The sequence below is a fragment of the Aethalodelphis obliquidens genome, unplaced genomic scaffold, assembly GCF_003676395.1.
Source record: "Aethalodelphis obliquidens isolate GAN/ISIS:26980383/991018 unplaced genomic scaffold, ASM367639v1 scaffold11, whole genome shotgun sequence".
Classification (NCBI taxonomy): domain Eukaryota; kingdom Metazoa; phylum Chordata; class Mammalia; order Artiodactyla; family Delphinidae; genus Aethalodelphis; species Aethalodelphis obliquidens.
This window is the reverse complement of record NW_020837955.1, coordinates 40,635,768-40,653,828: the sequence shown is the minus strand read 5'-3', so window position 1 is coordinate 40,653,828 and position 18,061 is coordinate 40,635,768. Positions and strand designations below refer to the sequence as shown.

The following is an 18,061-nucleotide window of genomic DNA, read 5'->3' as shown; positions in this document are numbered from 1 at the left end:
ATTAATTTTGGCAGAAACAGTCGTGAGCTTGCCTTCCTGGATGCTGATACATCTGATGAATAATACTTACCAGTGGGGAAAATGCCATATTTTACAGGAGAAAAATAGCTAAGTTACAAAAATATGCATGGAAAATTGACCCAATGGAAGGAGCCATATGTGGCTGTAAGTGTGTAAATATGTGTTGTACGCATTAGGTTGGTAGAAACATAATGCACTGTGTTGATGGATTGAGGAAAACACTCCCTGGTCCAAAAATGCCTGAATCACAGGTGAGAGAAGAGGAGTAGAAATCAGCCAACACTGCCATGCAAAGACAATTGAGAACGCAGACTGTGCTCCCATCACCTGGGACTGTTTGGCCTTCAAACGGCCATGATCAAAAAACGAGTAACACCCAGACATGTGACATCAATAGCAGTATGATCTCATCAATTCCAGGCTGGGAAGAAATGTCAGTGTTTCAAAGTACACATTTAAGATGAAACCTTGACTTCAGGTAAACAAACCAGACAATAGTTTGGATGGGTTGGTCTCCAGTATTTGAACGGTCAACAACTAGACAAGACTAAATTGGGCAGCTCAGCAAAATCCACTACATTCGAGAAGCTAGTCTTTAGGACAGGTCCAATGATGACCAACTGCTCATGGTCAACATGCTGACCAGTAACATCTTAAGCATCTCAAAATTGAAATAAAAATAATGTCTTCCGTTTTCTGTGGGCACAATTTTGAGTTCTCAACTTACTCCTTCAATGTGATATTCTTTTGCTCAATGTCATATATAAGGATCTCTACCATAAGTTGCCAATCTCCCCTGACAAACAGCAAGAATATTTTTTATCACCCAGTGAGAATTTTGCAAAATCCATTATATTTTCCTTCGTGCTCCGTCTCCCAGGCAGCTTCAAGTATTTTGGCTTCTAAAAAACTTCCAGTTTTCTCTATGGCTTTACATGGTCTATTTGATGCTCACAGTCTATGAATCCTTACTTGTAAAATATACCAAGTTCTGTTATGAATGTGTGTAGGATATTAAAAAACAAATTATAAATATAACCTCCTTAGGCCCCAGCTTAACATGGACAAAACCAAGGAGAACGAGACACAAAATCTACACCAAAGAGGACACTGGAAAATACTGATAATCAGAGTTGTAAACGATGAGAGCTCTGAGGAAGTAAAAATGATGGTTTATTTTTCATCCTAAGAGAAGAGGACACAAGCAACAAGACCTAGGGAGAAGCTCAATCAGGGTAACTGAATTTTTAAAATTCTTCTGCAAGTCTGAAGGGTGGACAAATGTAAGAAAGGTTTTATTCCATGTTCTGCAGTTCACATGAATAAGAAAGTCTAATTCTAAAAATCTGAAAATTATACTCAATCCTGCCCCTGTTTTTACCCCATGGCACACAGTAGAAATGCCTTTTGCAAGTAAATAAAAGTAGTTAATAACAAATGCTTCCTTCAAGGTGAAAAAGGAACTCAGTCAAACCAACAGACTCATTTCCTACCAAGTCACTCCTATGCCTTAAAATTCTAGTCAGGATTATGACTAGACACACTACTGGGATGAATTCAGGATTATGACTAGACACTCTACTGGGATTATGACACTCTACTGGGATGAATTCAAGCCCTACGACCGGAAGAAAGACATAGAAATGCAACTAAGTGGTCACGTTTGTGTTAACAACCAGAGAGAACTCTAAGACAGCCACAGCATAACTCTTCAACATTAGACTAGGCTACACATACCACAAACTGTAAACCTGAACGTTTTAGCTGATAGAAGTTCAAGAATGGCGACCAGCACTTATCCGCCAACAAGTGAAGGTCTATGCTTCCAACGCCACCTGAGATCTTAAATGGAAACATAGCATTTGCTTCCCTCTGGGCAGATTAAATAGCACTTCTGGATGCTAACACACAAGCACACATCTACTATACCCGAACTGTGCTTATCTTTAATGTCACCTTGCCGTCTGACACTAGTATATCCTACAGCAGGCCATTGCCTGCTGTCAGGCCATTGCCAATCACTTACTATCTTTAATATAGCAACCAAGTGACTACTGTCCTTTGAGATACTCATTATATCCTATAAATCTGATTCCTGATTTACAAGTTGTTGCCCCCAAACTAATGTAAAATGTAACTAAAGACAGCATCCAAGCCCCACGAACTGAAGAACAGTCCATCTGCAGAGGCAAGGCTGAACAAGCACACGAATATTTACGGGGCCGTAGAGGCTGATTTTGTCAATTTCTAAGCTGTAGGTGGTAAAACTGCATGTCCAGCTGTGCCATTAAAACTTAGATACAGACTAGGGAAACTTCTGGGAATTACTGCTTATCCCAAGCAGGCAAGGAAACATCGTCTGATGCATGCCGGGAGGAGGAACAGACAACTCTGGCAGCACATAAGATATCAAGCTCTTAAGTCATAGGAGTAAAAAGGGGCAAACAGACAACGACAAAGAAACAGTGTTATATGGTATCTATGTAATTTCTATGGGAAATTATTTTATTAAGATATTAGTGAGATTCTGTCCTAAAAGTTCACAGCAGGACTCCATAAAGCTCAGTAATGGATGCGATCCTCTGTAACAGCATATACTTTGAATGGCTCCAAAAAGTTAAGCAGGGGGCTTCCCTGGTGGCGCAGTGGTTGAGAGTCCGCCTGCCGATGCAGGGGACATGGGTTCGTGCCTCCGTCTGGGAAGATCCCACATGCCGCGGAGCGGCTGGGCCCGTGAACCATGGCCGCTGAGCCTGTGCGTCCGGAGCCTGTGCTCCACAACAGGAGAGGCCGCAACAGTGAGAGGCCCGCGTACCGGAAAAAAAAAAAAAGCTAAGTAGGAACATCTTGACTTCTGTGCTTAAAATTCACTCAGGTAAGTAGTAAATCTTGCAGAAAAGTTGTGTTTTAAAGACATAAGGATTAAAAACAAAACAAAATACTCTCTTTGGGAAACAGGAGGCATACTCAAGGTAGCAGCGTGGTTTTAGGCTACGGGACTGGCCCTATAACCTCCCAGCTGTGTGGTTTTTGGCAACTTAAGAAACCTTTGTGCCTCAACTTTCCCATCTGTAAAGTGGGCATAAAAACAACAGCTGTCTCAAAGTGCTGCTGAGGGTATTAAGGACATGATGACTTGTAGTCTCCCCCGAGAAGTGCTTGGCACGTGGGAAGCATATGTTTCAGCTCACCCTTAGCCTGAAGATGAAAACACACAACACATCACAAAGAATGCACGTGTTAAATGAAAAAGGAGATAAACTCTGCACTCTGAAACTGGCATTTAAACAAGGATGTTAAAGAAAACTAAAGGGTCACCAACCAGATGTCTTAAGATAGCTTTAAGTGTTACCTAGCTGGCTGCATGGAGGCAGTATCTTCCTCAGCCACCCAACCGATTCAGCTTCTAAAACTCAATATTGTTTATTCAACAGAGGGGGTAGCGTTTTAAGGCAGTAAGATGTAAGAAAGAAAATTACAATGATCACAGCCCCAACTTTATATTTATTTATTTATTTATTTATTTATTGACTATTTATTTTTGGTTACGTCGGGTCTTCATTGCTGCGCACGGGTTTTCTCTAGTTGCAGCAAGCGGGGGCTACTCTTCGTTGCAGTGCACGGGCTTCTCATTGCGGTGGCTTCTCTTGTTGCGGAGCACGGGCTCTAGGCATGTGGGCTCAGCAGCTGTGGCACGCGGGCTCTAGAGCGCAGGCTCAGTAGTCATGGCTTGCGGGCTCTAGAATGCAGGCTCAGTAGTTGTGGCTCGTGGCCTCTAGAGCGCAGGCTCAGTAGTTGTGGCGCACGGGCTTAGTTGCTCTGTGGCATGTGGGATCTTCCCCGGACCAGGGATCGAACCCGTGTCCCCTGCATTGGCAAGCGGATTCTTAACCACTGCACCACCAGGGAAGTCCCTCACAGCTCCAACTTTGATCAGAGTCTAAAATGCCTCCTTCATGGCCTGCTCTTCTGTTATTCCCTGTGGCTGGGGACCTTGTGCCTGCAAAGTGTGTCAGCTGTGAGAGGAAGGCGGATTGGCTGCAGCTTCTCAGAGTCAAAATCTCTGCAAATATAAGTGTCTTTAGGAAACTCCCTGGTGGTCCAGTGGTTAGGACTCGGTGCTCTCACCGCAGGGCCTGGGTTCAATCCCTGGTTGGGGAACTAAAATCCCACAAGCTGCGGTGTGGCCAAAAAAAAAAAAAAAAAAAAAAAGGTCTTTACTTGGTATCAACAAACCCCCACACACATACACATACACACGTGTGCGTGCACACACAACCACACACATGCACAAACGTCCATACACATGCGCATGCACACACACCACACACACACACACACACACAAAGAGGCATACACAGACACAGCTCCTCCTTGGGACGTTCTGATGGAAGAAATGCTGTCAGCTGGAAGGCTTGGCCTCAGAGTACTAGAATTCTTGATGAGATGGCTCCGTACATTTTATGTACAACATAAAAGAAACCACAGGGATTTTACATTCTGAGTGTTTCCTCCTTTATGGAGATGTCTTTTAGGGCTGCAGCCTACGAGCATACTGCCCAAGATAACAGGATGGACTTCCGGCTCCAGACCCTAATTCCATCATCATTGACACAAGACTTTATCCTCAGAAGTCTCCGGCATCTGCCTTTAAGAGGACACAACAAACCAGGGCTTCTGCCTTGCAGAGCTGCCTTTCCCTACAAACAAAGAGCTCTCCTCCATGTGGCTGAGATGCAAAGGCTTGGGTTGGTGGAGATGCCACGGCACACCTGCATCTCTGTCACGTGGCTGCACCCTGCAGAGTGGCACGTGAGGAGGAATGCAGGGAACGCACAATTCCAGCGAGCACGGGTCAAGGGACATCCTCACCCCGGGAACTACAGAACATCCTGGGAGAAGCTGGACAGGGTCTCCGGAGAAGGAAACTCTGAGGGCTGCGCTCCATGCTTTGAGTCACAGAGTACGTGGTTTTCGCCCACGTGCAGGTCTGGGGTGATGATCAGATACCTCAGTGCTGGCAGGAGAAGGCAGAGGATGCAGTCGCAGGAAGAGGCTATGATGCAACCGTAAGGGTATAACTGAAAACAGACTCTCCATCACCATCAAAATAGCATCAGGGGCTTCCCTGGTGGCGCAGAGGTTGAGAGTCCGCCTGCCGATGCAGGGGACGCGGGTTCGTGCCCCGGTCTGGGAAGATCCCACATGCCACGGAGCGGCTGGGCCCGTGAGCCATGGCCGCTGAGCCTGCGCGTCCGGAGCCTGTGCTCCGCAACGGGAGAGGCCACAACAGTGAGAGGCCTGCGTACCGCAAAAAAAAGTAAAGTGTGGCTGCATCCTCCTCAGTGGGGTGACAGTTTAACCTCGGTGGGACCCCTGGGACTGGGGTCACCAAGTCACACAACTTCTGAGGACAGATGGCATCTGACATTGCAGGAACAGCCCTCTCCCACCCTCGTCCCCAGGGTATGGAATGCACAGCCTGGGTGCTAGGACACGGCCACTCTGCAGGGGAGATGCGGCACAGGTCAAGTCCACATGCGGGGTCAGGCGTCCACACGCACGCCTCCCGACCACACCCGGGGCCGCCCGGCTGCCTGACTCAGCGGCCGCCTTTAGCTCTACTCAGTCGAGTAACGGAGTCGTGATTTCACTACCGACGTGGCGAGTTTATCTGCCGGGTCTAGTTAAATGCAGAGGCCTCGAGTTATTTCATTGCTAGACGGCAAGGATGGGTCTGTCGTTTTCAGCTACGGCATCCAGCAGAGCACGGAGAGCCCGAGTCTTCCTGTAGATCCAGGACAGTGGGTTTTGTTGGTTGTTTGTTGAAGATACGCCACTAAAAACATGAACACTGCAGCTCTCTAGACTCATTCTAAATCATCACTCACAAAAGTTAATCCCGACAGAGAAAAAAGGAAGGAACTCCTCGTGCTTTAAGTTCCTCACTTTCTGGGTGAGGATTCAGATCCCAAGAGAGAGCAGGTGGAAATGCAAGAGGCCAAGGCCAGGACCCCTGCTGTGAGCGCTGGCCACGTTTATATCTCCAGCTGTGAGAGGCCGCTCCCTCCCGAGCCTCTCCACTTAATTCTCAGATGTTGTCTGATGTGAGGAAGGAGGCTTCAGCCACAGCAACGTATGACTTAAGATGGACAACACTTACTTCGGCTCAGTCCTAGTGGAGGCCTGCTCAGAACCCACAGCTTATGGTACACAGGGCCGACTTCATCCCTGCTGTCCTGGAAAGGAGCATCACCCACAAAAGGCAAAGGGAAAGGCCCTTGCTGCTATGAATTTATCCATAGGGTGGACAAATCATTAAAAAGAGGCTCAGGAAAAACGTAAATGAAAACCACGATGAGACGTCGTACACATGTATCAGAAGGGCTAAAATGAAAAACGGTGACAATGGCAAATGCTGACGAGGATGCAGAGAAGCTGGATCTCTCTTACATGGCTCACGGGAACGGAGAATGGCAGAGTCTGGCAGTTTCTTACAAAACTAAACATATGATTACCATGCAATCCAGCATTTGCATCCCAGGTCAGTTGTGCCAGAGAAATGAAGACTTAAGTTCATACAAAAACCTGTACAGGAATGTTCACAGCAGATGTATTTGTAATAGCCCCAAACTGGAAATAGTCTAGACGTCCTTCAACAGTAAAAATGGTTAAACCACCTGTGGCACGTCCATACTAGGGAACACTAACTCAGCAATGAAAAGGAACAAACCACTGATCCGAGAACCTCAATGAGTCTCCAGGGAATTAGGCAGAGTGAAAGAAAAAAAGTCAATCATCCCAAAAGGTTACAGCCTGTATGATTCCATTTATATAACATTTTCGAAATGACAAAATTTTAGAAATGGAGAACAAATTAGTGGTTGCCAGGGATTAGGGAAGGGGGAGGGTCACAAATGGGGAACCACAGGATCCCCTGTGGTGAAGGCAATGTTCAGCGTTTTCACCGTGAGGGTGGATTTGAGAACACACGCATGTGAAAAAAACTGCAAGACACTAAACACAAACACTAATGAGTACAAGTCAAGTGGGAAGATCTGAAGAAGGTGGGTAAATTGTATCAATGTCAGTTCCCTGGTTGTAGTTTGGGGCTAAGGTTTTACAAAAGGTTATCATCAAGGAAAACTGGGTAAATGGTACACAAGATCTCCTGTCTTACTTCTTACCGCAGCACTGACTATGAACCTACAGTTATCTCCATAAAAATTGCAAAAAGAAAGAAGCAGAAAAAAGAAGTCAACAGAAATTCCTTCTGGAAACCACATGCGATCGAGAACCCCATGATCTTTGTTGGCGCTTACAGAAATTATAAAACCCAAGTGCTAGAAAATTAACCAGCAGCCCTCACAAGAAGATGAACAAGGCACGTGCTTAATATTTAATACGTGTGATGAAAATGCTCACGATGCTTTCCAGCTGAAATACGTGAAATGCAAACACTTTCAAAAAACTCCCACAGAGCTGAGAATCGCTTTGGGTAACAAACACACATGGTTGAGATTAGATGGCAAACTGATGCCCTTGACAAAGGTGAAGGGAAAGGCGGGTCATGTTCATATTTGTTTTCTCCAGGGGGCAGAGCCCAAGTTCTCAGCCCCAGAGCCTGTGCTGGCATAGGCAAAGCACCCAATCTCCAGGCCCATTTCTCCAAAGAACCATTTGCATCACAGAAGGGGGAGCACCCTGTATATTGTGGGAGACCCCACGGTATCCAAGCAACACCTCCATTCCCACCAGACATGAATCAGGCACCTCGTCAAGGAGAGCCTTCCCCTGTACTCACTTATTCTGCATCATGTTCATGATCACCCAGTCGAAAGGGTAGACATTCTTCCCAATGAGGTTCTTAAACATGATGAATGTTTCCATCAGAAAATCCTGAAATAAAAAAGAGAACACTGAAACAAGCCACCCAGAAAAAGGTGAAAACCAATGCCCCCTGGAATAATTTTACATTATAAATGACTTTTTTTTTTTTTCTTTTAACTGAATGAGAACATACGAAAAAGTAATGAAGATGTATTTCACAGGAGGTATGTATTACACTTCCGCCTTTCTGTTTGCCTGAGCACCTCCTGTCCCGGAGAACTTTTCCAAGGACATATTAAAAGATACTCCTTGGGCATATCTAAGAGTCACAAAGAGTCAGTCCCCAAAGGTTACAAATACATAGTCACACTCTTTCTGCTTAAAGAAACCTTTTTAAACAAACGTAACACGCAGGTCATAACTATGTCTTATATTTACTCTACAGAGATTTTTCATTATGAACACGGCCCACTGGGTTGAATATGTGGTATTATTATCCTTTTCTTTTTCTTATGTAATTTAACAGCTGAAAGGCTCAAACAGGAACTCCTGACCATCTGCACCTATTCAGCTCCCAGTAAACCATTTGAGCATGTGGTCGCATTCCAGACTCTTTTATGTGGCATCCTCAAATCCACAAGCTCCTCAGTTATACCTCTGTTGTCTCCTAGATGGTCCCTGAATTTCACGAGTGGTGCCCTGCTGCCCCACCTTGCTTCCTGGCCAATCAGACCGCTCCTGGCATCGGGAAGGGGTTCCCCTTTCCTAGTGGGTCTACTCTGTGCCTGCCAGAATTAGGAAAATTTCTTGAATCTGACAGTTTAGTGCTTATTCTGAGCTAACCTGAACAAAACAAGCGGTTATCCTGAAAAGCACACATCCCGGTAGCCCGGGATGCACGCTCCCTCAAGATCTGGGTGGGAAGGGGACAGGCAACTGAGAATTCATGTAGGAAAATGAGGTTACAGTCAGAGATGGCCAAATAGAGTGGATGTTTCTCATTTATTTAATCTACTGATTCATAATTAGGTACAATGGCTGTGAAGACCAAGGTGGTGAACAGAATTTATGGAGCCAAGAAAGCAATTCCCAGCACAGAGTTCTACCCAAGAACTTCTTGCAAAGAGACACCAGTTCCATCTGACAGCAGCAATAAGCCGATGTTCAGAGATGCTTCCTCTGCAACCGAAACAGCAATGCCAGGTTACAGCGAGTCATCTCTGCCTTGGGAGGGGTCTGTCGAGCCTCCTCCCATGAATAAAAACTCAAGGAGCAATCATGATCACCCTTTATACAACAGAGGCCTCCAGTGCAGGAGAGGTTAGGATCCCGGGCAGAGTCAGGAGGGAAAAGTCAGTTCCATGTCCTCCAAACTCTGCCCACAGGAGCCCTGACCAGCAGGGCTTGTGAGCAGGGGTGTTCTAGGTGCCCCCTGACACAAGGAACAGTTTCTCTCCCCAGTTTAATTACTGAAATTCATACTTCACTCCTTAAGTTTCCCCACTTTGTCGAGAGTTTCACATTTTAATGACCAGGTTGCCTACTTTGCCAGCTGAGTGCCGTAATTTAGTCACATCTCTATTTGCATGAAATTGCTGGCTTTCTTGCTGATCACTCCTCAAAGCCTAATAATTGAGATACAGGGTCTGGTTTTTATTATTCTAGAAGAGAAGCATATTTTCCCAATTCCTTTTTTTTTTTTTCCCTCTAGGAAACACAGTCCCGTACTTCATTAGTATGGCTCAGCTGTTAAATGTTGGTACTTTGCTGATCAAACAAAATGCTGCAGATTGTCGGAGATGAGGTTTTGCAAGGCTTCCCTGTCGGTCTGCATAATTTACTAGCCATGGTGGTGGTCCCCACCGTTGCATTTGCCTAGAACGGCTGATGAGGCTGAATAGACTATTACAACTGCTATCTCCAAGTCAAAGAGGGGAGTTGGAAGATTCACATGAGATATTTTGTGAAAAGTTCATTTTTTTAGAATCAATTCATCCCTGCTACATTTTTAGTTAGATTATTCACAAGATGCTCCATATAATAAGTGGACAGCTCTAACAAGAGCCATCAGTGTATTCCACAGGCAAAATCTTCTTGTAAAACCATCCGCTTCTGTCCATCTCTATACCCACCCACTTGGATAACTGATCATCCTTTTTCACCTGGACTACCAGCGGGGCATCCTAGCCCATCTACCTATGGTCATTCTTGTCTCTCTTGGTCCCCACACTTCACCCAGAGTGACCTTTTCAAATTACAAATCTGATCAGGGCACCAACACTTCCCCCAATCTCCCACTGAACCCACGTCCTCAGGGGCTTCCCAGTGTTCCTAGATTAAAGCCAAAGAGTCTTGATTCTCAGAAGTAGGAAGTCACCATTCTCTTAAGTCAGAGAAATAACTGTTTCAGACAAGGACCATCAATACATGCTAAACTTATCAGATGAAAGATTGCTAGAGGAAGACCTTTGCAATTTTCTGCAGATGCCAAAGTATTACCCAAAGATTACATGATAATCTTCAAGGGGCATGTATCTTCACAACAGAGAGATCTGGTAGTGACTCCCTTTTAACCAAGTGATCAAACCCAGCATCATCAGTAGTGGTCAGCCCAGCATTTCCAGACTCCCAACAGACACACCAGGGAATGCTTAACACCAACTTCTATTCCGCTTGCCAAAAGGGGGAACTTGAATTTTAGATCAAGCTTCCAGTTTGCAGGACATAGGAATTTGCAGAAACAAATCTGCACACGAGGCAGCAATCAAAAATTCCAGGATGGGTGAAAGTCTGCAAAGCTAATGACTTTATCCCTTCAAAACAATAAATAAAAATGAAGTAGAATTTTAAAAAGCAATGCCATGAATGGGAAGGAAAAACAAGGTGATGAACTCATTCTAGAAAAAAGAAGAGATGAATGAGAGAGAACCAAATACAACGTGTGAGTCCAGACTAGATGCAGATTTGAGAAAGCCTATAACGAAATACAACAAAGACTGGGGAGAACTGAGGAGAAATCTGAATACAGACGGTATGAAGAGATGATTGTTATGTTCTGGAAGGTCATTAAGGCCGTTGACTGTTGTCTTCAACCTTGAGAGATATTTGCTGAACCACTTACATGTTTCTCACATACTTATGGGATTTGGCTACATAGAAAGAGGTCCATAGAGATACAGGGGAGGCAAATATGGCAAGGTGCTTGCAACTGATGGATTCAGATGACAGGAAGAATGGTTTCCATTGTACTATTCTTTCAGCTTTTCTGTATGTTTGAAATTTTTCAAGATAAATAGAGCAAAGAGCACAAGCAAAATGGAGAGAATCAACATGAGATCAGTGAACTGTATCACCGTCAACATTCTGATTTCGACATTGTTCTATAGTTTTGCAAGATGCCACTATTGGGAGAAACTGGGTGAAGAATACAGGGGCGCTCTGCATTGTTTTTTCCAGCTGCATGTGACTACAATTTTCTCAAAATAAAAAGTTTACTCAAAAAATAAATGCCTTAAAAACAATTTTAAATAATTAAGGGAAAAACAGTAAATAAATGATACAGAAACGGAAACCAAACAAGCAGAAAAACACAAAGCCACTTAGCATGACCAATGGGGTCCTGTGCAGTTTGATGCCCCAGCACCTGTCCGGCTGCACCTCACCCCCAGGACTCTTGCTGCTCTACCACCTACAGTGAGTGCCCTTTCTTCTATTCCTCGATATTCCACAATCCTCTCCTTTGCAAAGAAGGCTTCCTGACCACCCGACTCAGTCCAGTCTGGCTGCTTTACAGGGATCATTCTTTTGGAGCATGGACAGCCTGGGTTATCTGAAGGACTCCCTGATTACCTGTGATATTCTCCACTAGACTGGGGGCCACGAGAGCAAAACCCGTCTGCATTGCCTGCTGTCACCTCCTCCGCCTGTTAACGCAAAGTCAGTCTCCAATAAACAGCTATTGAGTGAATTCACTATAAAGGATTCTGCACCCCCAAACTCATCATCCAGTGGAGACAGTCTTCGATAAAGCTGCATCTACGAGGAATGGTCACAAGAAATAAAGAAACGGATGCTCAGAGCAAGGCTCCTCCTGCTCCTCATGACATTCCCTACACAAGCTTGTGGATCACCCTTCGGTGGCCATTTCACACAGAAATCAAGGCTCTTTAAGACCAGGCCTGCCCAACAGCAGAATGTTTCCCAGGCAAGGACAGTCACCTGGCAAATACTCTTGCTTTCATAATCCCCGTGAGCATCCTCACCACTTTCCATTGGTGAGAAGTCACGCTGGACCACCCCAGCACAGGCTGCTGGTTGACTGGGATGGACAAGGTACAAGGGAAGGGGCAGTGGGCGATAGCCACCAGGTGAGGTCAAGGCAGGTGTCGGGTAGGGGTTCCCAGAAGGCGTTGGGATGGAAGCTGAATGGAGGCAGGAGGGTAATCCAGGAGGAGGATGCTAAGAGCTCAGAGCTCTGCCTGACTGGGCTTCCCTACATAACCTACAATTGCACAGGACTGGGAGAGGCCACAGAAAGAGGCGGGGATGCACGGTAGCCTGTGGCTGCCCCTGGGTCCTCCTTGGAGACGAGAGGGACCCCACAGCCTGGTTCTTTCAACCTTCGCCGTCCTGTATCCTGCATTCACTCAACCTGTAACCAATAAGCGTTACTTCCACCTGCACTGTTCTTGGATACGTCATTATTCACTCAGTCACTCCACAAACATTCCTTTATGGCCACTTAGTGGGAATTTGGGACAAGTGTCAAGAGAACAGGCTCCCCTGGAAGGTCCAGAGTACTCCTCTTCGCCTCTGATCTTACTATGGACACTGAGTAAGTTCTCCACCTGTGGTCCTGCTTAAGTAACTGGGACACAAGATAGCTAGCAGCCCCTTCTTCAGGCCAGCATCTCCACTGCAGAAGAACTTGAAGACCCCACATGGCTCACCATCCTAAAGGGACTGTCTCTGTTATGAGAGACTTTTGAGCCAAACGCGTCCACCCTTTTCCTTTCCTGGATTAGCCTTTCAGTTCCATGCTGTGCTCCATCCTTTCACTGTCTTGGGGTCCAAAGGGTCACTTGAGAGACTGTAAAAGTACCAGTTCTGAGGCCTGTGACTTTGGTGTTGATAATAACTGAGATTTTGGGATGGGATGAGTATGGGAATGACGCATCCAACCAAACCAGAGCTGAATGTGAAAACCTGAAGAAGCACTTCTTACAAGGAAGTAGTCTTGAGAAAATGGTCTAGGCTCTTCGTACACTGCATTACTAATTACCTTCCAATTATTTAACACAAAACGACCTTTCATTTTTGTGAGCATTTGTCCAAGTAGGAAAATAGTCAAATACCCTCTATGTATAGTTAATAGATAGGAACACACTTTACAAAGTTCTGACAGATTAACAACAATAAAAAAGGTTTACGATCCTTGCAGTATGAATTCATGATATCCAAACCACAAATGCCATTTTATAATGGAAATCCAATTGTCTGCAAATAATTGCTGTTCTGAACTACGGTGTCTAAGGAACCAAAATCCCTTGGGATATCAGGACCACAACATGCAACAAGTATCTGATGATCTACTCTGTGCAAGGAGAGAGGGTACACACTTGGAATTCGGCAAATTACAGTCATTTTTAAACACTATTTTGTATAATCGCTTTTCACAATACATTGAAGTTTCCCTATCCACAGCAACACTGAATAATTCAGATTAAATATATATATATGTATTTTTTTGCAGTACGCTGGCCTCTCACTGTTGTGGCCTCTCCTGTTGCGGAGCACAAGCTACGTACGCGCAGGCTCAGCAGCCATGGCTCACAGGCCCAGCCGCTCCGCGGCATGTGGGATCCTCCCGGACCGGGGCACGAACCCGTGTCCCCTGCATCGGCAGGCGGACTCTCAACCACTGCGCCACCAGGGAAGCCCCAGATTAAATATTTTTAACAGTTTGCATGAATAGTATGATTTTGATCATGTGACTATTCTGATAAAGGGCAAATAATTAAATGGAGTCCTAAGTTTTCAGCACAGGTAATGCTTCTCATTCTGAAAAGTTTACTATTCAGCCTGAAGTGTTGTCTAGGAAATTGTTCATAAAGGTTCAGCTACAACTATCCTTCCCCTGATCAAACATGAGGCATGAAATGTTTCACGTGGCAAATCTGATTTCACTGTGCCATGACTGCTGAAGAATCGCAGGATATAATCACATGTGCTACATGTTACACGCCTGAGTACAGTCCTACATTCAACTGCTCGTTAATATTTTTAAGGAAGACTAAACACAGAGACACACAAACACATACACATTCTTGCTCCTTGACTTTTATTTAAGGAAAATTGCTATGATTTTAAGGTATAAATCAATTTTTTAGAAATTTAAATACATATGTTATTATTATAATATTAAATATTATATATACATATATAACTTAAATATACATATGCACGCACACACACATACAGCAGCAACAGTTAATAAGGTAGTTTTTTTAATTAGAATTAATCCTTTGGAAAAAAGCCTTAAATGCATTGTCTCTATCCCTTAATAAGATTGATGGAAAGTGCAACCAACCTTGTTCTGGAAACGCTAGGAGAACTTGCTGCCGTCTATAGGAATCTAGGGGCCTCAGAAATGGAGTCTGTGTTCCCAGACAGGAGAGCCGAGGTGGACATACACTCAGAAACTCTGCAGACACATTGGCTGCGGCTTCGCAGAGGACATCTGCTGTATGGCCCTGCGATGTCAGCTTGTTACGGACAGAGCTCCTAAGTTCTCCTGTACGTCTCCTAATTAAGTCGTATCATACTCTCACTGAGGATGACTAGAGAATTATTTCAAGAAATGCTAACGAGCCTCCGTGAGTAAAGCTAATTAATAACGGAGCACAATTAGGGCTGACAATGCTTCCTGGCTTCTGCTATTGAAAGCCAGTCAATCAATGAACAGCAGCTAATGACAGACTCTCCATGGGTAACATCTCCAAATCTTCCGTGACCACAAAGCATGGGAGAGAAAAGAAAAGGGGCTTTTCTCGGCTGACACCCTGAATCACTCCCCAGGTCAGTAGAAGGAGAGAGTCTGTATCTTGACCCTTATCTTCTTACAAACACGCCTTTAGTTAGACCATCCCTGGTGGCTTCTGAAATCAAGTGGAGGCAAGTCCAAAATCATACTGAAAATGGAAATACTGACATCAGCGTTTTGCCTAAAATGCTGGCCTCAAAACACAGTTATAGAAAGTCAAAGTTACACTCACCACCACATCGGTCCTCATTTTCCCAAAAGTCTTGATCAAATGGGCATAATGATAATCTTCCATTTGTCGTAAAATAGCTGTCATACAGGCCACGAAGTTTCCCTGTAAACAAATCAAAAGATACGATGAGATGAGGAGACCCACAACACTCATGGGAGAAACTGCTGTAAACTAGGCATCTGGGATCAAAGCCCACCAGGGAGAAGCCATGTGCCAGGCTGGCCAGCTAGGAGAGTGGTCACTCCAGCCTCACCATCTTTCCTTTTGCTACATTTCCTTCTAACTACATTAAATGTTTCCTGATACATGACTGTCCAGTCTGGAAAAAAACAAGCTTGAAATATTCTCGCATTAAATATGTGCAATGAAAGACAGGCTCGAAACCGCCACCACTGTGCGTTGTGTTCCCTGGAAAGTTGCTGCCCCTGTTATCAGGCAAAGTGTGTGTGCAGCCCCTGCTCCCGGGCTGTGGCAAAGAGAGGACTTTTATTTCTCAAAATCTGCCTCTATCCCCCTTGGCCAATTTGGAGGCAATAACCACCGACTCCACAATGAGTTATGGCTCACTTCTCCTCCACCAGAAGTATGTGAGGAGGAATGCAGCCTCATCAGAATGTAAAGTGGGAGAGACGGGGCTATTTCTCATACCAGACAGAGCTGGCAGGAAAGGAAAAGAAGGGGAAAAAAGAAACCACCAAACAAAATCAAGACATGGAGAAACTGAGGGGCCAGAGCACTTAGCAACAGAAGTGACCAGCATGCAAGTGGCTGTGCATGTGGACATGTTTGCGTGTGCAGGTCTGTGCACGTGTGTGTGTGTGTGTGTGTGCAGACACACTAAGGGGGATTTGGTCTAGCGGTGGAGCAGGGGGTTAAGCAGTCCCATTGCCATTAACTGCAATGTATCACTTCTGGGGTTCATGGCTAACAATTTCCTAAAAGACTTCTTTGCTTTTAAATATTTTCCCCTAAGGTAATGATATTTCAAGAAACAGAGGACATATATTTTCTCCCATTAAACTAGCACAAGTCTGGTAAAATTATAGAATGAGATATACTTTGAGACATGTCCTTAATTTTGCCTTATTAAATGAGTTTACAAATTGCATTCTTTTACTAACTGTTTTACAAGCAATGTATTCGAATGCCTAAGTATCTCTTGTATTCATTTCAAATGCCTGCTCTACAGTGAAATGTTAAAGTCCAAAATTTTTTCGGATCCATTTTATATCTATAATAAACATATATGCTTCCAAATGGGTCCTCAGAGGATGCATTACGTAAGTTGAACAAGTAAAATAATGATAATAAGGTATCTTCCATTTGCCCAGAAATGTAAACTATTTACTAATGATGATAATTGCTGAAATTTAGATTTCAAGGTGGTGTTCAGGGAAAGAGCTAAATAATGCTTGTTTTCCTTTGGAGGAATGATTCGTAAAATGGTAAAATGTCTATTTATGAGTATACACTTTTTTTGTTTGTTTGTTTGCTTGTTTTTTACGGTATGTGGGCCTCTCACTGTTGTGGCCTCTCCTGTTGCAGAGCACAGGCTCCGGACGCTCAGGCTCAGCGGCCATGGCTCACAGGCCCAGCTGCTCTGCGGCATGTGGGATCTTCCCAGAATGGGGCACGAACCCGTGTCCCCTGCATCAGCAGACGGACTCTCAACCGCTGCGCCACCAGGGAAGCCCGTATGAGTATACACTTTTGAAATATGTAAATATTTGGCATCCCGTTGAGCTCAAGAGAAGCCGCCTTTGTATCTTCTTTACTCCTGATGAGATGTCACCTTTGGGATATCAGTCTTCATAATTTTACACGTTGACCAATTGCAATATGTCAGGCGCTGTGCTGAGGCCATTAGAACCATGGCCTCATTCAATCACACCTCAGATTCTCATCTCGTCCCATTTTATAGGCAGTAAAACTGAGGCTGAGTGGTGTTCCCCTCTTGATGAGAATATGGAAAACCAGCTGTGAACCCAGCACACCAGCTACAAGGTAGGTGCTTAGTAGCTGAGCTAATTTTCCTCTTATCCAGATAGGCACTTTAATTATTTTTCTGAGAAATCTGAGGTCACTGACAATGGCCAACATGAAGTAGAGACTTCATGCACTTCTGTGGTCATCAGAGAAAGTTGGGAAGAGGATGAGGAAATGGAAAGGCGGCCATAGACAGTGTCCCAATTTCTACCCTGACCGAGGTAGCTGTGACCTGGACTCCACCCTACTAGACAGGGAGCTTTTCTAGAGCAAGAAAAGGCCTATATCAGTCAAGGTTCACCTAACAGGGGCTCAGATTAATTCTCTGCAGGTCAAAAGAGTTAAAGAATAGGGACTTACAAATTAGAATCATTGAAATCACAAAGGTAGCTACGTATAATTCAGAGCAATAGACATTATGTACTGTACTTAAGATATCAAGTTGAAAGTGGAAAGAAAAGAAGACCCCAGCCCCAGAGCAGTCTTGAAAATGCAAAGGACATGCACACTGAATAACATTAATGGAAAAAAACCTAGAGCATCAGGAGTCTGGCCAGATACTCGAACACGTGACGTGGACATAATTTAGGGAGCAGAGTGCCATGTAATGCTGAAAATTCATGCAAGGCAAAGGCTAGGGGAACTGACACGATGCATGACATGAAAAACTGAAGAGAACGTAGCAATTTCCATAAAGCAAGGCCTGGGAATACTTAAATGGCCGGTCGGGAAGCCTTCTCTCTGGATGAGAACGTCACAGAGAGGGCAACCAAATGGCCTCCTATTTAACTGCAATGGGGACTAAATGGAGTAGCCCAGAGAAAGGGACAGAGGCAGGTCATCGCCATGAGTTAGAGGTCAAAAGGCCAAGGGGGCTTCCCTGGTGGCGCAGTGGTTGAGAGTCCGCCTGCCGATGCAGGGGATGTGGGTTCGTGCCCCAGTCCGGGAGG

At 44.8% G+C, this 18,061-nt stretch overlaps 1 protein-coding gene across 2 annotated transcripts in view; it reads right to left on the bottom strand.

Moving 5' to 3' along the window:
- DOCK1 (dedicator of cytokinesis 1) overlaps window positions 1–18,061 on the bottom strand; it is a 542,215-nt gene that overhangs the window by 190,793 nt on the left and 333,361 nt on the right. For both annotated transcript variants that reach the window (XM_027112936.1, XM_027112937.1), the window contains exons 28-29: window positions 15,126–15,227; window positions 7,826–7,920 (exon numbers count right to left, since the gene is read on the bottom strand). In XM_027112936.1, coding sequence (XP_026968737.1) covers window positions 7,826–7,920; window positions 15,126–15,227 — 197 coding nt within the window. The remainder of the gene's footprint in view (window positions 1–7,825; window positions 7,921–15,125; window positions 15,228–18,061) is intronic.